Source organism: Phalacrocorax aristotelis, chromosome 20, assembly GCF_949628215.1.
Source record: "Phalacrocorax aristotelis chromosome 20, bGulAri2.1, whole genome shotgun sequence".
Taxonomy (NCBI): domain Eukaryota; kingdom Metazoa; phylum Chordata; class Aves; order Suliformes; family Phalacrocoracidae; genus Phalacrocorax; species Phalacrocorax aristotelis.
The window spans coordinates 8,214,092-8,236,657 of record NC_134295.1 but is presented as its reverse complement, the minus strand read 5'-3'; the positions used below and the strand labels follow the sequence as shown (position 1 = coordinate 8,236,657).

General features: G+C 55.5%; 1 protein-coding gene across 1 annotated transcript in view; it reads left to right on the top strand.

Annotated features, from left to right (window-relative positions):
• Positions 1-7,033: 7,033 nt before the first annotated feature.
• The window catches only part of EPHA10 (EPH receptor A10), a 50,360-nt gene continuing 34,827 nt past the window's right edge, over positions 7,034-22,566 (top strand). Inside the window, exons 1-3 of the mRNA XM_075114849.1 lie at positions 7,034-9,625; positions 13,836-13,900; positions 15,174-15,843. Of these exons, the coding sequence (XP_074970950.1) occupies positions 9,598-9,625; positions 13,836-13,900; positions 15,174-15,843 (763 nt within the window). The 5' untranslated portion in view covers positions 7,034-9,597. The remainder of the gene's footprint in view (positions 9,626-13,835; positions 13,901-15,173; positions 15,844-22,566) is intronic.

Genomic DNA, 22,566 nt, shown 5'->3' with positions numbered 1-22,566 from the left:
TGGATGGCTGCAGCTCTGTCGTGTTAAATTGTCCAGTGGATGCCTTGGCCTCAGCCGCGTGGTGGGGTCGGCCGGCTGGGACAGCGCAGGAGCCGCGTTGCTGGAAGCTGCTGCTGCTGCACGGTGCTGCGAGCTGCAGTGCTGGCGTTTCCCTGGGGATGTGTTAGGGGATTTATGGGTCTCCTCCAAGGTTTTCTCCTTTATGATTCTTGATTAGTAGATAAAAGGCCCATTTCTTCTTTTAATGGAGTCTCTGATGTTGATGGCCTCCCTCCAGTCAGATTAAGGTGCTTTGGCCTGTTTTACTCTAATAGAGGATGATTGAGAAGCGTCTGGCTGGTTCACAGTTGGCTTCCTCACGTGTCTTGCTGTGCCGTGCCGCTGCCACCCTTGCCGACGAGAAGCTTCCTGGAAATTTAAAAACAAAAATAGGCTAAAGAAGCCCAGCCCCTGTCTGCAGGGGCTCCAGCACTCCCAGCATCTTCCTTGCTGCGGACACATCTCGGGGCCGTCCCAAGGGGCATGTGGCCGTGGGACGGGAGCGAGAGAAAGGCTGTGCTGGGGCTTTTCCCCACCCTGCTGAGCTCCTGGGGCAGCTGGTGCTGCAGCAACTGCCTTCCCCAGTGTGCTGTGGGAGCAGCGCTGCCCGCCCTGCCTGGCCCTGCCAGCCCCTGGCACCTGCAGCTGCCCAAGGGCAAAGCAAAGCGCTGGAGCCTGCAGGATAATCAGAGCTATTAGAGGCACTTGTGTGTGTGAGAGGGTGTGAAATGCAGATGGATGGAGGACCCTGGAGAGTGGGAGAGAACAAGTGGGGACGTGCCGGTGTCCCTGCTGAGGCTGGGGCAGAGGGGAGCGCGGGCTGTGGGAGCCAGCACGGGGGCCCCGGCATCCCTGTACCCCGCTCAGCCGTGGGCATCTCTGAATCAGCACGGAGCAACTCCCCAAGCTACAGTCTTCTTGTATTAACAAGGCACCATTTCTGCATTTTAAGTGCGTGCTCCTTGATGTTGTCCTGTCTCTAAATGATCCTGGAAATGTATCGTCTACTTAACTACCTTTTAATTAAAAGTAAGGGATATTAGAAAAGAGAAATCAATGCCTGTCACAATTAAGACTTAGTTTGAACAATTGCAGTGTGTTTCAGTGAAGGATCCTCTCTGGACTTATTGATCTGTATTGTCATAATGTCTGCTTTATTACCATGGCTCAGACATCTTAAATGAATATTCTGCCTGAATTATGCACGTCATCTGGCAGGCAGAGGAAGCTGCCTGCTGCCAGTCAGAATCTGCAGGGCATCCAGGCCCCCATGCCTGCCGACCAGGGCCAGGGTTGGGGTCAGGGTGAGCAGCCTCATCCCCCGCGGCATCGGGCTCATCTGCGAGCATGATGCTCGCCCCGCAGGCCCAGTGCCTGCTGGAGCAAGCTGGGGAGTCTCAGGGTTTGCAGCCCCAGAAATCATCTCAAAGCCTGGAGGCGGCCGCGGTGTGCGGCACCGGGGGAGCAGAAATCAGCAAGCGGCAGTGCCCACCGGAGCACCGGCGTGATGCTGTGTCTCCCTGCTGGCGGGAGCAGGACCAGGACCAGGAGGGTGGGCTGATACCGAGGGTGGAACCTTCCCCGGAGGCGGCTGTGGCTCCCCCAGCCGTGGAAGCCTTCCTCTGCCTCTTCCTCTGTGGAGAGGGGCTGCGGGGAGGTCTCTGGCACTCTCCTCTGTGGAAATGATGGGAGAGTAGGTGGCTGATTAATCAAAATCTAACATGATGAAGGACCTTTTTAAAGGTAGAAGATGTCCCAGTTATAGTTTCTCTGCCCTTTAAAAGTTCTTGAAAACTAGGGGGTCTTGGAGGAAAGAAAATTGATTTCTCATGGTTTCTTTTGTACCTCGGGGCAGAAAGTAAATTCAAAGGGACCCTGACATGAAAGGTCAGAGTCTCTGTTGCTGCAGCTGGTAATGAGATCACTCACACATAAATCAAAACACCTGGATTTCACCACAGAGGAGCTACTGGTTTAACCCAAGATATTGGGATTAGGAAGAAGAGAGGGCATGTGCTAAAATCTTGTCTGCTGTGGAAGCAGGCTTGGCAGCGGGAATGCCGCAGCCCAGGTATCCTGGGGTCAGGGCCGTATCCTGCTGCCTCGTCGTGCCTGGCACATCCAGTGCTTCCCTGCAGTTTGCGCAGAGTCCGCCGGCCTCCACCAAGTTGCCTCTCCTGCCGTCACTGCTCACCCTCTCGCTGTCGTCCACCCGCAGCGACTCCCGTAGCTGCTTTCTCTTCTCCTCCGTGCCCCCGCCAGACCTGCCAGCTGCCTGCTCGCCCCCAGCCACGTCACCCGGACTTAGGGGCTGAGGAAGGAGAAACCCCACGGCCTTGACGGCATTTCTTGTAAACCAGTGGCTGCGGCTCCCAAGGCTGCAGCCCGCTAGATACCATTTGCTTTGTGATAAATAGGATTCACATAATAATTTCTGGCTTTTATTAATGCTTTTAATCTGCAGACCTCAGGAGCACTCAGGCAGGGAGAGGTGAGCCAGAGAAAACCAGGAGACACAGAGATGCTCAGAAAAAAAGGAAGGAAGCAGAGAAAAGTGAGTAGGATGAACTCTTTACCTCTCTATCCCATTAGCACGTTTACTGTAGATTGCGAAATCCTGTTAGGAGCAGGCAGCCTGCAGACCTGGAAGGCAGCAAGGGGCACTCGGGGCCGGGCGGCGGCTTCGGCTCTGCCTGGCTCTGCGGCAGCGCCTGGGCTCTCCCCGCTCGCGGGCTGCACCAACCGGGGTGCCAGGGACGGCTCCTGCCCCTGGCCCCGAGCGCCTCCCCCTTGCCAGGTCAGCCTCCAGCTTTGATCTCTGCTCCTCTTGGTTGTGGGTTAAGCGACTCTCAGGCTCCGCGTTTGTGCCTTTGGTGTATGACTAATTGGAGAAGTGTCTAATCATGTCCTCCACTGGTGATACCTTTACGCAGCCTGTGATTAAACATGCTGTCAGGCACTGATGTTTACAGATAATAATGCTGCTTTCTCTCCATTCCTACACTATCAGCCTCATTAGGAAGGTTTGTGGATAAATTAGTCTGGGATTGAATAATGTCTCAAATGCATCCAATGAGCACCGTACCCCCTGACTCCGGCTGGCCGGGTGGTGACTCTGGTGGCCCCGAACCGCTGCGTGGGGCAGAGACTGGCCCCACACCAGGGTGACCCCCAGCTCCGGAGCCTAACTGCTGCGCCCTCATTGGCTCTTTTCATGGAGACCCTTTCAGGGGTGCAGCCCCCCACTATTGCTACCAGACTGGAGACAGCAGTAAGTGTCTGGGTTGATAAAATTCTCTCTGATGCTTCATTACAGCAGAATCTGCAATACACGCAAAAAAGATGCTCTTTTTCCACTCTTGCTGAATGAAACATTCATACATTTCCAGAGAAAGCTCCTGGTACGGATGGTGCATGGCCTTTCAGCTACAGTAGGAACAAACTGCAGCTGCAGATGGGAACAGGTTGTTTCTGCCATTTGTTATTCTTTCCCCTAATTATAATGCAGATTGGACACTCTCTCCAGCATTTCCTCCCTTTCTGTTTATTTAAGCAGTATTTTTGTGAACCTACATGGCAATCTCGCCCCGGGATGCGAGTGCACCATTATAATGAAACCATATTTATTGCTTCCCTGAGCTGCAGGCCTTTTCCCCCAGCGCCCCTTCCTCCAGCGGCCGGCGCCGAGCCAGGGGCTGGGAGCGGGGCAGAGCGTGGGGCCGGGGAGGGTCCCTCTCTCCATCATCGGGACGCAGCCAGCAGGACCCCCGTGGCAGGTGTCCCGGGGGCTGCCATGGATCCAGAGGGCTGCTGCTGGATCCAGAGGGCTGCGTCCAGCCCTGGCGAGGTGGCAGGCGGAGCAGAGGCACCCGCGGGCACGGGAAGCCGTCCAGCTCTCCGCTGTGCACCAGGCGCTCCCTAATTACCAGAGAGCTTTAATGGAGCTGGACACACCGTGCTGGTGCCTTATTTAGAGTCTGCCCAAGTGCCGAGTCCTGGAGTGCAACATGCATCTAGGAATTAGCCCCAGCTGGAGTAATTTGCTAATTATAATTTGCAAAGTATATTACCCTCTTTTATCATGGACAAATGAAAAAGACTCGCTCTGCATGACCTCCCGTCACCCTCACCCTGTGACTAAGGGATAATTGGTGAGTGTCTCGTGGTGATTGAGTTACCTAGTGAGTCCCGAAGTGTCTCTCTTCATCAGTGTGTCATGCAACTTGCATCTTTGATTGCCTAATGAATGGGAGCCGGAGCAGCATTCACCCCAAGGAAATCCGCTGTAGCTCAGTGCTGTAACTTCAGTGCCCTTGTTGTTAAGGGATGTTTACTGACGCTTTATCGAGGGGCCAGTAAAGTTAGAAATCTTGGTAATTGATTTTAAATGGTTATCAGTGCAAAGACTTAAACGTAAAAAAAGCTCTTAACGGAGGGAGAACACTGTGAAACAGGGAAATCCACACCTGAGGCATGCTGCACTTCGGGGTCCCCCCTTGGGGGTGCGTGGGGATGCACGTGCAGAGCTGCAGGTCCCTTTGGGAGTGGCGTGAACCAGCCTGGCACTTAGTTAGTCTTCAGATTTACAAAGGCTTGGGTTGCAAATTCAGCGCAGTGCTGCTTGGAGCCTTCGAGAGAGGTCCGGGAAGAGCATGGGCTGCGGTGAGAGCTCAGCACCGGGGCAGGTGCCGGCCTCTGCTGCTCTGGAGCATCCTTCGCTGACTCTCAAGGCCGGGCACTCACCTCACGTGGCCGTACGACCAGCAGGACCGGTCTGTCTGAAGTGTGTCTGACCACGAGTGATGGCCACATGCTGCAGATCCCTTTGTAAAACATAAACAGCCTGCTGTGAAATTATTTCCGATGCCACAGAAAATGAAAATCCTAATGACAGCACTTCAAACAGAACTGCTGCAAATCTCTATAAGTGATTTTAATGAAACCAGCCAGGAATACAAGGAGAGCAAATCAAAGCTAGGACAACTCCTTTGTTCAAATTACACATAATTGGTATCAAAATTATGATAATGGTTTTTTGCACCGTTATACTTAAAGTATATCATCATTTCTGTCACAGACCTCGCTCTCAGAGGCTCAGACACCCAAGCTCTCAGTCTGCAATTCTGTCTGTCAACCAGAGTAAGAGAAGAAGCAGCAGAGGGGCAGTTTGAGTGTGAAGCAGCCCGTCTGTGCAAAGAGCGGGGTGCCGGCGTCCTGCCCGGTATTCGGCACCACCGGCAAAGCATCTCTGCAGGGCAGGACCTGCCTCCCCTGGGGGAGCTGGGGCACCTCTCTGGTCAGGATCCCCGCATGCAGCCCCCTTGTAACTGTGCTGCGCACGCCTCCATCCCGAAGGTCTGCACTTGCTGCCAGCAGTAAAGGGGCAGAGCGGCTCCGGGATGCTCCGGGGTCCTGCCGCGGAGGGGATGGCATCGGCCCCGGCGCCTGTGCTCACCGGCTGCGGGAGCGCAGGAGGTTGGCGTTTCTGATCCTGCTGCTAAGAAGTGACTGCGTGGGTGGGGCAGGACACGGCCCCAAATTCCATATGTTTACTTTAAGTAATTGGTTGTTAATTAGCACTAAATTACAGCTGGGTTCCGCTGGAGCTTTAAATTACGTTTCTGTTGGCACCAAATGGTTCCCTCTTGATCAAGGCTGCCCAGGTGGGTGTTGGAGCCGTGGTCAGTCAGTTGGTGACTGCCACGACCCTCGGGACGTGCCGGTGCCCTGGCTGCTGCGTGCTCGGGGCGTCTGGGGGGAAGCAGTGCTGGGGCCGAGGGAGGGCAGGGTGCGTCCGGCGTAGCGGGCTGGTGGCCGTGCTGGGCACCACGGCCAGCAGGGAGAGGAGCTCCCCGGCCCCTCGCCTTGCGACCAGCAAACCCCCAGTGCTCCGTGCGAAACGCTGGAGCCGCCAGGATGGGTTTGCTGCAGTTTCCCCCCATGTCAGCTGCTAGCAGGCGATGCCAGATCTCTGCACCTTCACGCCTCCTTGGCTGCATGCTGGCTGAGCAACGCTTGGGCCGGTGTGACCTTTGAGAGCGGAGCCAGAAGCACCAGTTTACTCAGCAAGGAGAAAAATGGAAAGAAAACCTCCCCGTGCTGGGACAGAGCTGAGCAAATGCAAGCCATCGTTTTTCTCCTGGGAAAATTAAAAAGTAATTATTTCTCCTCTGTGCGTTCCAGCCCTGCATTGGCCCTGCATGAGGCTCTGAGTGTCGCTGCAGGCTGGGATGGGATCGGATTTGTCTGGCTTTGCTGTGGCCTGGGCACCCTCAGCTCTCTGGCCTCAGTAATTTATACACCATAGTGTGACTAACTAAAACCTCCTATCAGATAATTGATTGCTTTGTTTATCTGTAATTCTCCAAAATCTCCTTTCCGATACTAATTATCTGTCCAGGGCCCTGGCCCGGCCAGCCCCCCCAGGTGGGTTTCTGCCTGGCCCCCCGTGCCAAGCCCACTTACATCTGTGAGGGGTTGGGGCAGCCCCGGCACAGCCCCGGGAGCTGCAGGGGCTGTGGCTGCCCCAGATGCTGCCGAAGGAGAGCCCGAGGGTGCTGGGCTTGCCTTTCCCTGGCAGCCGGCGGCTTCGCTGGCCTCGTGTTCTCGGCACTGGCTACAGCTCTACCACGCACCCCCGTCCCCACGTGTCACCGACACCGAGCTGTGGGGCCGTGGGTCTGAGTCCCCTGGGAGTCTAATTAATGCATGTAATAAATCTACAGAATTAGGTGGCCCGTCTGCACTTGTGCATCTGTTGGTTCCTCCTCCACAGGGATAATTACATCAGATAGCGCTTAAAATAGGTGCTTTTTACCTTGCAGGGGTTTTGTGATTGGAGCTGAAGGCAGCACGAGGACTTGCGCCCAGCCCGGGGCTGCTGGCTCCTGGGAGCACCGCTGAGCCAGCACGGCGCTGCCTGGGCCAGGGGCCCCTCGTAACCCCTCGACGCCAGAAGAGGTGAGACAGCGTTAACCCTCCCGCGCTGGGTCCCTGTGGTAGGGGACGGGGCCGCTGCCCGGCGAGGTGCGGGGTCGCCGCGCTGCTGTGCGCAGGCCATCCTGCCCTGGCTCCGAGGGGAGCAGGCAGAGGGCGGGAAGGGCACGGGGCACCAGGGGAGCCCCCCTTCTGCACAATGGTTGGCATGCACCTCTCGCCTTTGTCAGCGGCTTGGCTCTGGGCAGCAGCAAGCACGGCATGGCATCGCCCTCCGCGAGCCCACGGTCGCTCCCAGAGCGCGATTCGAGGTGGGGAGAGGGTAACGTTTTCCACACGTGACTCCTGAGCTCAGTATATGCCTCGGCTTGCCCTTCAGATTCTGTCACCACATTGCAGCGCCTGGATCCCTCCTGTCTGGTTCTAATTAATAGTATGTGATAATTTGTCTCCGGTTTAATGCTGAATGGATCCCTGCCCCCAGCGAAAGGCTGGGTTTCATACTGATGATGACAGAACGGAGTATTACTTATATAAGTATAATGATCTTACGCTGCCTGGAGCTCTGGATTTTCTCAGTATATGACAAATGTGAGACATTTAAAAAAATTAGACACTTACTATATTTTACGTTATTTTCTTGAACGTGGATCTCTGTGGGCTGCCTAGAAATCCATTAGCAAGAAATGTAAAGAAGCTTAAAGGCATTTACCCAGATTAGCTGCCTTTATGTAGTCAAGGATCTTTTATGTGATTACTTTAAAAGCTAAAGAGCTGCTGCAAAACATTTATAGTACAGAGATCCTGAAGCAAAGAGTACACATCTGACAGAAAAATTAAGCCGTTATAAACAATGCATACCTCTGGTTGCTTTTATTTCCAGACAAACAACATAGAAGGTAAAAGGAGCTAATACACAGAGTATTTTCCTTTTGCAGCCCATGATGCAGGGCCGCGCAGCTTTGATCATGAGATTTATGGGGAAGCTTTACATTAACTTTTATTTTCGCTGTGGTTTCTCCCAGTTAGCAGTGAGGAGATGGTGCAGGGATGAGACAGCGCTGTCGGCAGCAGGCTGTGAAGGCACTGGCTGCGACGGAGCGTGGTCCTCCTGGGAAGCGGTGTCTGAGCCCCGGGATCAGCTGGGGGCTGCAGGTTGGCGAGGCGCCGATGGTACCCGGTGCGGATCATTTGAGCTGTGCTAACTCTGCTGCTTTCCTGGGTGGGATGTTTACCTCATGGCAGATAAACAGCCAGTGCTGTGTTGCTGCTGCCTGCTCTGCTCTGACTCTGGCATCGTCACAGCAGAAGCAGCAAAACTCGTCCTGGAGCATGTTTTTGTGACATGCCCAAAATGGCACAAAATTGCACAAATCCCTTGTTTTCTGTTGTAAGAAAATCCTTTCAAGTGTGGAAGGGGAAGGAGAGGTGCAAAAGCTTCCGTGAGGTTTCTGCCTGCTCCTTCTTCCTTCAAGGGCAGCTCTTACAGCCACATACTGAGGCCCACATCCTCCTCCTGGCTCCTTTGTCCTTTAGCATAAAAAGTCATTTGTCAGCGAAAGAAACAAAGTTTTGTTTTTCAGTCCAGATCTGGCTGTCCTCCCACTGAGACTTTCAACTCTTTATCTCAGGAATTGATGGTCTTGGATTCTGATCCTCTTTCCTTGGTGCTTGTATTGATTTTTTTTTTTTCCAGGAGGGTTATTTTCACTGTGGTTTCAAAACTATCTTTCTGCCTCCACTTACAGCAGGTAATAGCTCAGCTCGGCGAATTACACATTTTCTGGGCCGTGCTGGTCCCAGCTCTTTGCAGAGGTTCCCCTGGCAATCTGGAGCCTGGATAACCAAGCGTCCCTGCTTTCCACGCTTGTCTCTCCAGGCTCATCCTGTGGCTGTGGTAGCGCTCGGGAGTCGGGTAAGGGAAGCCGCCCGCGTCCTGGATGTGAGCGACAGAGGTGACCAGACAACCCGGGCGTATTCCTCTTCCTTCGCTTACAGAAACCGGCCCCTCATTACGCCACTGGTGCTCGAGGAGATAGCTGGTCTGCTGAGCCTTCCCAGGGACAGCATCCCTCTGCCCTGCTCACTGACCTCGTGGGGCCGCGTCCGTGCCGCTGGCCTGGCTGTGCCGCAGCCCGCCTTTGGGCTCAGAGGCCCGGCCCTGGTCATCAGCTCTGCCTGGTAACGAATAAATCCAACAGTCTCAGTTTCAAAGGCAGCTCTGTTTCCTTCACCCCAGCAATGGCTCTCAGTCGTCCAGTCTTGCCAAAGAAAAATTCATGAGATCATTTCCCCAAAACAACAAGATACTTCAAAATTGTAATTAAAATACCTCTGGCTGTTCTAATATTAAGCCTTTATAAGTGCTTGGAATAATATTTCATATAAATGGAAAAGCTTTGTAGTCCGTAACCGTAACATACCCTTCTTCTAGTGGAACATCAAATCCTCCATGTACATTGAAAATACTCTTCCCTGTTTGGTTCTTCAACGACATGAACGCGTCCACCTCCCGTGGGGCTCGGTGGTGAATGGAGCTGTCCCAGGGGCCTGTATCGATTTGCTTCATGACATTAATACCTTCCAATGTACCGGCAGCAAGATCCTACACATGAATACTAAATGGGAGGCTGTTGTGCCCCAGAGGCTGGTAAGCGAGATCCCATATATTACACTGTGTGAGTTGTGTGTCATATTAGAGCAATCTAGTTTTAAAGGGCATCGTTCAAGCACAAACTAGGTTTTTCCCTCACTTGACTGATCACACAAATAACTGTGATTAAAGGTCAAGTGCTTGGGTTTTTCTATTTTGCTCCTTAAAAATTTATATGTGAAAGAAAACCTAGAAGTTAACATAGCATGAAATTGTTATGCAGTTATGAGCCTTTAACGACAACTAAATATCACTTTTCTTCCTGGGTGGCTTGAAAAATCTCCAGTAATAATGGGTCACTTCTTCTGGTTTCCACTTGAGGAAGATTATAAATAAACCCTGCCTTTTGCTTCCCTGCCCTGTAATGTGATGAAGGGAGAGTTTTAATCATATGAACTTGTGACCCCAGTCACCAGGGCTGTACCCCGGGCTCGGCGGGAGCTCCTGGGCTGCAGGCGCGAGGTGGGAGCATCAGCCGGGCTCGGAGCGTGGCGCGCTGTGGCAGCACCAGCCCACGCTGAGCTCTCCTGGATGGAAAGAGCATTGACAAATGGACGGGGATTTTCCTGCCTGTCATGTTAACACAGAGAAAAGGCAGCGGCCGTGTTTCCAGAGGGGCTGAGAAATGGAAGGAGAGCTGGAAACAGCCCCCCGCTTTAGGCATGCAGCTGGGCTGTCTGCATCCCGATACGGGCCTCTCCCCTGGATCTGCCCGGCTACAACTAACATGGTAGCCGAGTGGCAGTTTTTGGTGCTGAGCTGGAATATGGGGAGTTGGTGCTGTGGGGTAGGAGGAGAGTGCTGGAAGACATGGAGAGCAAGCAGAAATGTTAGAAGTATATAATTGTCAAATCCAATTGCGAATCCTCATCGTGCTTGAAAAATGTTTCCTCCACTTCTGCAGAATGGCCACAGCAGCATCATCTTCCCCTTAACTGGCCAAGAGCCCCAGATTTCCCACTGATTTGTACGCAGGTGCAATGCCTCCCAAACCTCTCAAAAGCAAACATGCCTTAGGTGTTAAAAAATGCACGGAATGGCAAGATTCCCGTGGAACAGGCTAACGAAACATTGCGCTCAGGATTTTGAGCTGGTACCGGGGTTGCCCAGGATTCCTGATCCTGCAGGGACTCTCGCATACGGTTAAACGTATTCACATGGGTAGTCTTATTGACTTCAGGAAGAGAGTACTTAGAAGCTGGGGCATGAGGCAAATGAACTGCAATCACCGTATCTAATTAATCTTATTATGCAATGTGCAAATCTGAGTCTGACTGGCAGCAGGCTTCAATAGGATTCCCGCTCCAGTAAACTTATGCACATGTGAGGCAGCGCAGAGTTCAGGCTTCAGCGCCTCAGTGCAGTGCGTTTTTGCAGACACACAACGCTGCTCTTCCCCTGCAGCGCCATGCCCGAGCCAGCTTTTGCATGGGCACATCCACCGGGCTCACCGCACCTCTCATTTCATGTGCAGGTTTTGGTTTAGCTGGGCAAGTCCTGCTGCCAGCATGACCCACCCCTCAGCTCTCCGTGTCCAGGCACAGCCCTCCTCTCTGGGTGCTCCCCATGCCTGCCAAGCCAGCGTCTGAGTCCCGCGCCGCCCTCACTGGGGTTGCCAGCTGCGGCAGTGGGGATCCAGCGGCGAGGGCTGGGCGTGCCCCTCTGCGGGGCTGCAGGGCTGTGTGCAGGGCTTGGCCTGTGGTCTGAGCACCCACCACTGTGAACGGGGGCCATGCACGGGGTGCCATAGCCAGTATGCGTTAGATGGAGACTCAATACTTTTATTCCAGACTTGCAATGTTTTATATTTGACAGCACATAATCACAGAGCAGGGAACATCCCACAGGAACAAGTGTTGCTACATAAGCAAGCTTTGGCGTCACGGTGTCAGCCATCAGGTGGGAAGCCAACAGGCGTTCAGCCTGACTAAATTTTGCAGGGACCTGCAACACCTACAATTAGTGATAATCAAACCTTGTTGCGTTCCTCCCCCACTGCAGGAGGCTGGGGGCCTGGCGGCACATACCTCACCCGCAGCAAGCCAGGAATTGCCTCCCCCAGCCCAGCCAACCCACTGCAGCCTCCCCGCGCTGTGTGTGCCACTGCAGCGCTGCTCTTTGCGCAGGTCTGGCAAGGCTCAGCCTGCCTGGGGCTGCCTTTTCCTGGGGTTTCTTTCTGGTTGCTCTGACTCTTATGGCAGCTGCTGGACTTGGATGACCCTGAGATGAGGCTGGGAATTAAATTTCAACCCAGAAAGGCAGAATGGAGAGCTTGACCTAAAACAGGCATTCCTGGGCATCGCATGCAGGCAATGGCAGTAATGAGACCTGCCCCGCTGCTCTCCTGGGCCTTGTGGTGCAGAAATAAGGCTCTGACTCACCACTTACTGCCACTTAACAGCAGCAGGGAATAAATGTCATCCAGTGGGGAAGGCCCACACCACTGTTAATTATGGCTGTGACCACAAGGCTGCAGTGCCTCAGTGCCAGCAAGGGCTGTCTGTGCCCCAGCAGTCCTTTGGCTTCCATGGGGAGGGCAGTCCCTGCCCTCGGCAGCGCTGCCAGGCAGCCCAAAGCTCAGCCCCGCTGTCCTCAGCCCGTTCTGGCAGGAGCCTGCCCCACAGATCGGGGAAGGCGGCACAGCTGATCGGGGATCGGACGGCAGCTGCCATCAGTCGGCTTCAGAGTGAAAGGCGCCCTCGCCCCGCCCAGCCCAGCCCCGCCGAGCGCCCCGTCGGCCGCCGCGGATTGGCCGTGGCGACCCGCGGCCACGCCCCGTCGTCGGCGGTTGGCGGCGCGGGGCGGGGGCGGGGCGAGGCGGCCGGAGCGCGGCGGCGGCGCGGGGCGCGCGGAGTTGGCGGCGCCATGGCGACGGCGCGCGGCGACGGCGGTTTCCCGCGGGCGCTGCTGCCGGTGCTGCTCGTGCTGCCGGTGCTGCCCCGCGCCGCCGCCGAGCAGGGTGAGCCGGGGCGGAGCTCGGGCGGGCGGAGCGGCGGGGCCGCCGCACCCGGAGCTCCGGCGCCTTCCGCCGTGCCGCGCCGTGCCGGGCTCCCGGTGCTCCGGCACCTCGGGCCGGGTCCCCGTGCCCGCGGCGGGTCGGGTCGCGCGGTGCGGTGCCCGGTGCCGCCGGCAGAGGCCGGCGGCTCCGCTGCAGCGCCGGTGGGTCAGGTCCGGCCGCGCATTCCCTTCCTCCCCCCGGTGCCGCCGCCAGCCCCCACGGGCGCGGCGCGGCCGTGGCTTCGTGGGGGTGGATGTGCTGCCGCTCCGCGGGGACCCGCGGCAGCAGCGGGACGGGGCGGGCGGGTGCGGCGCGGGGGCTCGGCGGCTCAGCCCGGAGGGTCCCGGAGCTCGGGCGTCCCGCTCACCGGCGGCGCCGGGGAGAAGGAGCCCGCGCGGCGATGCCGGTACCGCGCCGGGCTGCCCGTCCCGGCGCGCAGGAGCGGAGCGGCGGGAGCCTGGCCCGGCTGCAGCGGTTCTGCGGGGCCCCCGCCGCGGGGTGCGCCCCGCACCGCGGCCGTGGCGTGGGGACGCGGGACAGCCCTGTGCTGCCGCAGCGCCGCGAAGGCATCCCGGGGCGCTCCGCTGTGGAAGGGCGGGCCCGGGACGCGCCCGGGCGTCGTGCGGGGTCTTGAGTCTGCGGGGAGACCCCGCTCGCCGGCCGGGGCTGGCTTCTGTTTGCTAGCGGAAGGATCGTGAAACCGTGACTTGGAGGGAGATACCTCTTTCTGTCCAACAGAATTAGCTGTTTTGTGGAAAAAGGGTGTGTTTTTCAAGGAAATTCTTGTTCCAAAGTGGCCAGCAGTACCTCTCGGTTCCAGGCGACGCGCGGCTACGGGCACGGTACAGTTGCAGCGTTGGCTGGCGGTGTAGGAGGGGTCGTCCTGCGGCGTGCCGCGGGGAGGACCGCAGCCTTCCCCGGGGCGGCATCCTCGTTAGGGCCGGCTGCTAATCGCGTACCTGCCGGCTCTGCGCTGGACGCGCAGCCTGGAGCTCTGCGGCGCGGGTCCCGCTCGGTGCGGTGCCCGTGCGATGGCTGGGGGAGCTGGGGCGGGAGCGGCTCCCCGCGCTCGGGGACCTGACCCGCCGCTCAGGCGGGCGGGTGCTGGGGAAGGGGTGCCTGGCTCCGAGCTTCCCGATGCCGGCTGGATGTTTAGTGGCGTTTCCTGCGTTAGCGGGTTTGCTCTCTGATGTGTTGTCTTCCCTGCAGTTGTCCTGCTGGACTCGAAGGAATCGCAAGCGGAGCTGGGCTGGACGTCGCACCCATCAAACGGGGTGAGTGTGGAGATGGGACTGTCGCTCTGTGCTGCTGGAGAGGCTCTGCCTTTGGTGCTCAGCAGAGTTTGAAGTGCAAAGGGGGAGCTGGTGGAGGGGGCTGGTAGCCATGGGGTCTCCTTGGGCCGTGGCGGGTGGGCAGCTCGGCACGAGTGGCAGTGTGGATGGGTGCTGGGCGCACGGGGGAGCAGAGCGAGAAGTGAAGGACGGGTTACGTGAACGGTACAACCAATGTGGAACAGCTCCTCAAAACAAATTTTACACTCCTGTAATAAGCAAAGGCTTTGTGTCGCAGTTTGCGTGCCAGCGCAAGCTCCTGGGGGTCAGCTCAGCTCCTGGAAGAGGGCTGTGGCTGGAGTGGGATTGCCAGGAGCTCTGCATCACAGAGGGTCTATTTGATCAGATCCTTGCTTTGCTGCCAGGGTCAGTCTATAGCTGCTTTCAGGAGAGTGCGTCGGGAAGCTCAGTGCTGTGTTCCTTGCTGCTTTGGGTTCATTTTCCAGAACGGAAACAAACCATTCAAAGGGAGTAGTGATAGATCCTGGCGTCGTCTGCGTTGCCCAGCTGTTAGTCTGCAGAAGAAACTCTGTTTTGGGTACACTGGGCAATCTTGCATAAGTTTATCCCCAGAAAGAATTGCTTTGGGAAGTTGCTGGGTCATCCTTAAGCCTGTGAGGGTTGAATCATCACTTCATTGTCAGAATTTCTGCGGGTAACTTTGGGGAAATACCGTTTCGCTTGCAGTCAGAGGACTTGTTCTGTTCCAGCTAAAACTTCTGACAGAGAAGCTGCTGTTTGCTGTTCACAAAGATATTTGTCCTTGTGTGGCTGGTGTCACGTCTCCTTGGCCATCTTTGACTTCCCTGGGTGGCCCAACCCCACCTGGCATTGCCCTGTGTGGTGACACTGTGCAGATGCTCCTTCCCAGGGATGGGAAATCCAAGGAGCAAGTGGGAGATCAAGGCTCTGCCTTCTCAGCAGATAATGTGTCCAGTTTCATACTAGACTTTGTTTTAGGAGCTCTAATGCCAGTGCCCTCTTTCTGGTTGTGCCTTTGTGTTCGCACCTCTGCGAAGAGCTCAGGTGTTAGGTGGTCCAGCAGCTCTGCTATGTCACTACAGCTTGTGGTGGCGGTGATATAATGGCCTGTAGGTGGAGAGGCTTGTGGTGGTGGTGATGACATTTATATCGACCGGTGTGTTTCTGCTGGGGCGGCTGGTTCTTGCTCACAGCAGCGCTCGAGCTGTTACAGCCCTTTGTGTTCTTTCCCCAGTGGGAAGAAATCAGCGGGGTGGATGAGAATTACAAGCCCATACGCACGTACCAGGTCTGCAACGTCATGGAGCCAAACCAGAACAATTGGCTGCAGACAGGCTGGATTGCCCGGCGCGACGGCCAGAGGATCTTCATCGAGCTGAAGTTCACCCTGAGGGATTGCAACAGCATCCCTGGCGTGACAGGCACTTGCAAGGAGACTTTCAATCTGTACTACGTCGAGTCTGACTCTGACCTGGGCCGTAGCATCCGCGAGAGCAAGCACACCAAGATTGACACCATTGCTGCTGATGAGAGCTTCACGCAGGGAGACCTGGGTGAGCGCAAGATGAAGCTGAACACCGAGCTGAGGGAGATTGGGCACCTGAGCAAGAGAGGCTTCCACCTGGGCTTCCAGGACGTGGGTGCCTGCGTGGCACTGGTCTCCGTGCGGGTCTATTACAAGAAGTGCCTTGCCACTGTGCAGAACCTGGCTGTGTTTCCGGACACAGTGGCGGAGACGGCCTTCGCGACTTTGGTGGAAGTTAAGGGCGCTTGTGTCGCTCATGCCGAAGTGGACGTGGATAATCCCCCCAGGATGCACTGCAGTGCGGAGGGCGAGTGGCTGGTCCCCATAGGGAAGTGCACGTGTGGTCCCGGCTTCGAGGAGAAGGACGGGGGATGCAGAGGTAAAGGTGGCCATCGGTGTCCTCTGGCAGGTTTTGTCTGTGTCAGTCCCCGTTGCTGCCAGACTGCTCCAGCCTGCCTGGTGCCTAAGCACAGCTCAGACAAGTGGAATTGCCTTTTGTCAGCAATAGGATTCTTTTAGCTGGTTGCAGCTCCCCAGCCAACAGCCAGACCTTCATCTGAAGGGTGGCGATTGGGTAAATGGGGTGCATTGCTGGTAGCTGCTCTGCAGCACGGTGTTGGCTGGGCAGGAGTGGCAAAGCTCTGAATACCGTCAGGCGTTTCCCACAGCTTTACCTGTAACTATGAAATTGCTCTAGAAAATGAATGTCCCCATTGTCAGGCTTTAGACACAATAATTCGGTGACTTTACGGCTTGCGAGGTTATGTTTGATTACAGCTGTGAAAATGGGTATAACCGCTACCTTAAAGGGTATCCCACTAATGAACCTGGTGCTGTGACCAATTTGATCTTGCTTTCAAAGGCAGGTGAGAGCCAGGCATGGGATCAGCCCCGAGGGTGCGGGATACGGGCTGCCGTACTCCTCCTCTCAGGGTGCGTGAGCCTCCGAAAGGAGAGAGGTGCCAGGCTAAGGCCGCCTCCCGGGCACCGTCCTGCTTCGGCCCGTGGTGAGGACCTAGTCCCAGCTCAGCGCGGTCTCAACTGCCTCTGGCAGTCAGGTGCCAGCATGAGCCGGCAGCGGTCCCTGGCGAGCGGAGGCTGCTCGGTGTGTGGCGGCAGGCGTGTACCTCCTACCCCAGGAGATCCTGGGCGTTCGTCCGTCGGTACCCAGGGGTTTTTCTTCCATGAAAGGTGTAAGTGGCCATCAGTTATTACCCAGCAGCGTGCGTGGCTGCCCTGTGAGCAAAGCTCCTCCGGGGCAGAGGAGAGGTCAGACCACCAGCTGGGATGTGCCAGAGAGGTTTTTCTTGGTAAGATATGCCTGAAAATGCCCTTTGCTGCCCATGGCTGGCGTCCAGGTGATACCTTGGACTTCTCCCTTTTCGCCTGGTAGAAAAGGGGTTGAGAGGAAATCAGCTAAATAAGTCCCAAGGGGGTACAGTTCTCCTGTGTTTAAGGTGTATGGGATGGTAGCAGAGTGAGTTTTTCCTGAGGAATCAGGTCTGCCCTTCAGGGGCTACTTGTGGCTGTTTGGGTTTAAATTGTGCCAACTGTGCTGCCTTCCTCCAGCACGTGGCAAGCCCCTCCCAGTGCTCTGGGTAGTGGCTATTTGCTTGGTGCCCTTCTTAAGAAGACCTTATTAAACCTATTGAATTGAAATCTCAGTGCTGTTCATTGCTTCAGTGGCTGCGTGGCAGCTCGCCATGCTTTCCCCATCTGTTTGGAGTGGGAATTTACATAGCGAGTCCCAGAAGGCGCTTGATAATGTTTCAGGTTTCTCTGTGTTGAGTTTAAATAATTCATATTCTCTAAGGGAAAATATTTGAAGTAATTTAATGGACATAATTAAGTTTTTCCCCCCTCTTACAGAAAGCAGGTCATTAGTCACTCTCTGAGGAGCAGCGTCTGATGTCTGGTCAAATACGAGAAAGTAGTTTAAGCGTTGAAAGTTTTTGGTATTTTTTGGAGACCTGCATTAGCATAGCACTGCATGAATAACTTTAAAAGATTTCTGATGAAGGCATCTGGGGCTACGGAAATTATTCAGCAAGGACAAAAGCCCTTGAGCTGCAGGCGGGTAAATACAGTGGGAGTTTGGGGATGTTAAGTCAGGTGATGGAGCAGCAAATCTGGTTCCACCGCTGTGGTCCTGAGGGCGGTGGCTTTGGAGGGCTCCTTGGGTGCGAGTCTGCCGGATCCTCCCTGGCCCTGAAAATTCTTGGTTGCAGTCGCTGCCGCAGCTCTTGGGGTCCAACCTCTCACGGCCACGAGTTTGTTCAAGGACTGCTTGGGGAGCAGGGACAGCCCGGGGGCCGACCCCCCATCCTGTGCCGGGGTGGGTGCTGTGTTGCAGCTCCTGGCTCTCCCTTATCCTTCAATCTTCTCCGAGGCCTTTCTGGCTGCGCCTGCACCCGTTCACCCTCCAGCTGCTGCGGACCCCGTGACCCCATGGGGCCTGGCTGCCAGCCGGGTTGGGGTGGTGCTTAGGGCCAAGCATGTGGTGCTGCTTCTTGGGTCTAAATCAAAAGGAAATTGGGTGGTAGAGGTGAAGACGTTTCCTCCGACCACCTTGTGGCCGTCGCTGTGCTCTGAAGCTGGGGCCGGTGACGGGGGCAGCGGGCAGGGGCTGTGCCTGGGGGGCAGCGCGGGGGGCAGCGGGCAGGGGCTGTGCCGGGGGGGCAGCGGGCAGGGGCTGTGCCTGGGGGGCAGCGCGGGGGGCAGCGGGCAGGGGCTGTGCCTGGGGGGCAGCGCGGGGGGCAGCGGGCAGGGGCTGTGCCTGGGGGGCAGCGCGGGGGGCAGCGGGCAGGGGCTGTGCCTGGGGGGCAGCGCGGGGGGCAGCCGCGAGGTGTGGGAGGTGCGGGCTGCTCCGCAAGAAGAGCGAGCTTTATTTTCCCACTGAACTGGTGAAGCTGCTTGAACTAAATCATGAAGCTAGTATCCTTGTAACCGTGATTTGAGCGCTGAAATCATCCTGCCGCTGAGAGAAGATTTGTATCCTCACACTGAAATTAGCAGAGATGAAAAAAGACTAATAGGATTTACGGCACTGCTAATTGCTGCTGGGAGAAAGCTGAGCCTTTTTCCTGTCCGTCCTTCTATCTCGCACCGCTTCTCTGAAGAAAGCCCAGCGTACCTGACAGGCTGCCGTGGCTCTGCGGGTGTCTGATGAATCGCTTCACTGACCGTAGAAATGCAGCCATCTCTAGGGTGGAGCTGAGCAGCTTTAGCACCTGTTCAACATCTACTCTCAAATAAGAGGAGAGGTTCTGTCACTGTAAATACATTTAGACTGCTTTTCTTGTCTAATATATATCTTTAGCCAGATGCCGGTCTGCGCTAACTCTATTCTTAAAACCTATTTCCAGCAGATGCACAGCAGGCAAGTGGAAAGTCCTGTTGCACTGTGGATGATCATGACCATCCCTGTTCTGTTTTCGGTAGACTTCCCAGCACTGATGTCTTTTTGCCCTTAATTTTTCCAGGCATGAGCCGTGGCCCTTTCACGCTATTTACTTTGTGGTGTATTGCAATTGCTTTTGTGTAAATGAAACCGTGATGCGGAGGATCTGCCTGACATTTGCTGCAAAGTTGTCTCTTTCTGCTTCATCTTTTCCATCCAATCCCTTGTAATATCTGCAAGGAGAATTTCAACAAAGCCCAAGATTAATATTTACCAGCCAGATTTGCTGAAAATGAGACAACTTCAACCAGACGTCGAATTAATATGATGGAGACCGGTTTCCAAAAATAGCCGTCAGCCACTCTTCTTTGACAGAAACGTAAATTTGTGCTGTAGCTAAGTTTCCTTCTCGATTTATTTCCCTCCACTTCTGACAGCGGCGGCGGGAGCTGGCTCCGCGCTGCACTGGGGAAGCGCCGCTGCGTTCACCGGCGTCGCCCGCGCAGGGTGGCCTGGCACCGCGCTCGTTCTGGTAGGTGACGGTCTGGTTAGCGGACTGTACCCCTTGCCTAAGCAGGGATGACACTACTGAAACCGCTTTTAGGGAGGAAATAGTTTCTAGTGCTTTGTCAGGATTTTTAAATGACATTTTAAAGTGAATTTGGTGTGGGCAGCCAGGGCAGGTTTGACGCCTCCAGTGCCCTGGGCCAGTGGGCGCTCGGGCCGGTCCCTGGCCAGCGCTGCTTCTCTTCCATGGCCTGGCTAAACGGGTGCACGTATTTTTCTTCCCTTGCAATAAGCAGCCAGTGCTGCTGCTTTTCAGGGAAGGAAAACCTCGCACAAGAATTCCCATCAGCGACTTGCTGTTTGTGGCAGCCCGTGGGCGTGATGAGCAGCTGCTGATGTCCACAGTGGCTTGTGAGAAGGGGAGTAGAAGTTCCCCTACTTTTCTGCATTACTGAATGGATTTCTGAGCAGCACGGCGGGTTCGACATGCCATGGACAGGGCACATGGAAGATTTACTGTATTTCACTTAGGAAGGAAGCTAGAGAAAATGATAGCCATTAGACTCGGTCTTTTGCACCTTTGCGTATAAAGCATGTTGGTCTTCTGGGCTCTCCTGAAAGGAAACTTCAAGGATAGAGAGGGAGAAGGTCTTGCTGTTGTGGGATCTTTCCTTTTCCCACCCCCTTCCTGTAGGTTTGTGATAAACCAGTGGAAGGTGCCAGGGTTTGCACCCTTTGTCCCTCTGCGGGTACTTCTGTCGCCCAGATAGCCTCCCAGCTGCGCTGCCTGTTTGCGTGCATGGGAGTGGGGCTTTCTGAGCGCTGGAAGCCAGTCCTCCCGCGGGGGCTTTCCCGGGAGGGCGCAGGCATGCTCTGGAGAAGGCTCCAGCACGCGAGGCCCTTAGCACGAGCTGCATGTCTGTGTCTGGGGCGTTTTCTTCTGGCTGAAGTGGACTGTCTTCAGTCTGTACTGGATTTATCTCTGCCAGCTTCTGCGTAAAGGACTTTGGGGGCTTTGCAAGGTGAGCTGGAACGGCTGCTGGTCTCCAAACGTAGAGATAAGATGAAAGGCGCAAGTCAATGCTAATTAGAAGAAAGAAGTCTTTGCTAATGGTAACTGCTAATGATACAAAATGTAATGCACGCTTGACACTGTGCAGCAGGCAAGAAATAGCTTCTCTGATTTACCGTGGGATTCATCAGTGGTCTGCTGAAAAATGGAGGACGCCGGACTGCAAGTCCGCTCTGCTCATCAGGCTGGGGTGCATTATTAATTGCTGTAATTGCCTGATGAATCTAACACTGTGTGTAGTATAATTACACTTTATGTCAGCTTATAATTGTTGCTGTTAATGAGGAGACAAGATTTGTGAGGGCAGGGTCTGGATTCTGGTGCAGCTCTTCGCTGTTGCTGTTTTCCTAACCCATTTTCAGCGCTCCCTCTCAACCCAGAGTAATTCCTCACCGACCCCTGCCCGTGCCAAGGCAGCTGGCTGGGCTGCTCCCTTCTCTTCTGCCTGCTGGGGCTCTCGAGTGCTGCAGTTTTCCCTGGGATTGGCTCCGCTGGGTGTTTATACTCCTCTCAAAGCCCTCCAGCGACGCCTTTGCCTGCCTGGGCAGCCTGTCCTAGCACCTTGCTCTCCTTGTGTCTAACACAAATCGCCCTGGTAGTCACTTACCTTATAACTTCTGGCGCCAGTGCGCAGAGAGACGCTTCTCTCGTAGCAGGCTGTGTCTGGCTACAGATCTCTCGGGAAAGTCAATATTACCTTTCTTGTGCTTGGCTTCTTGAATAGTAGGGTAAGCAAAGCCTTTGAGAAGATCATCCTGCCTGTTGTGAGTAGTAGGTTTGTGGACAAAAACATAGCTGTAAATACTGTGAAACAGTGGTTTCTTCATTGCTGCCAGGCATTACTTGGACAGAAACTTGGCCAATGTTTTGAGCAAATTTAAAAGAAAGTTTTTCCTGTAAAAAAGAGTATTTGGATAAGTTCCTTGAGTTTTATTTTCCAAAGGGAAGTGCTACAATAGAGGAAGCGCTTGGTTTTATAAAAAACAGTCTTTCCATTTGTGTCCTGTTGTACCTCCCCTTTCTGCGCTTGCTTTCTTGCCGCTGAGGATCACAAGCTGAATGTGGGGAGCAAGGTCGCTCTGAAGTCGGACCTGTTCGTTTTACACTTGTCCATTGACACTTGAACAGCAAATGGCTTTGCCTGGGGGCCGGCGTCAGACGGCAGCGTTTGTCTCTCCCCTTCCTTGGGAGAGGGAAGCGCAATCGGTCGGGCCCGTGCCCCAGTGGGAAGCAAGCAGAGATGCAGGCGGAGAGGGGGCTGTGCCAAAGGCAGGACCCTGGGCAGCGTTGGCTGAGGAGCATGTGCCCCTGCCTCCCGGGCCGCGGTTTCGCTCGGGGAGCCAGCAGTGCGCGGGCTGGGGGTCCCGTGGGGCCACGGGCAGCTCCTGGGAGCAGCAGTGCACTGGCAGCACCCTCCTGCCCGCACCGTGCTGCCAGGCTGGGCTGGTGCCTCCGGCAGGTGGCTGCGCCTTCCCTTCTGCCGATGAATTGCAGGTGTCAACTTTAAAAATAAAGTCCAAAAGCACTGGCCTGGCCCTGAGAGCTCCTGACACCATCTTTTTCTTAATGACAGCAAGCCGTGAGCGAGGCTGGCGTCCTTGTAAGTCTCAAGGGCTGCGTGGCTGCTCCTGCACATCAGCAGCTCTCTGCTGCGAGGGGCTGGCGGGCTGCGATGCTCCTGCTGCGGCCGGCGGCTCAGCAGGGATGTGCAAGAGCAGTCTCTGGGTGCGGGCGCGGGCCGTGCTCGCTGCGGTCTGGGCAGAGCTCCTGGGGTGGAAGCGTGATGCCTTACACCGGCCTGAGCCCTCCTGGTGTTCTGGAATCAGCCACTGCGTTCGCCTGGTAGCGGAGGAGGGTGAAGGAGCGCATGTGAAGGCTGTCTGAGCTGGGCACTCCTGAGCAGGCTGTCTCCTCATGGAAGAAGTCTTTGGAAATCGAGTGCACGTGTGCTCTGCATGGCTGGGGCTTGCTCTTGCTGAGCAAAAGTCTGGGCTGGGAGTGGGAAGTGGTGTGGGTAAGATGCTTTCCTGTGCATTGCATGTGTCCCATCAAGGCATCATGTCACTATAGTGTCCTTAGATGGAAAATAAATAATTCAATTGAAAGATAAAGAAATTTAGAAT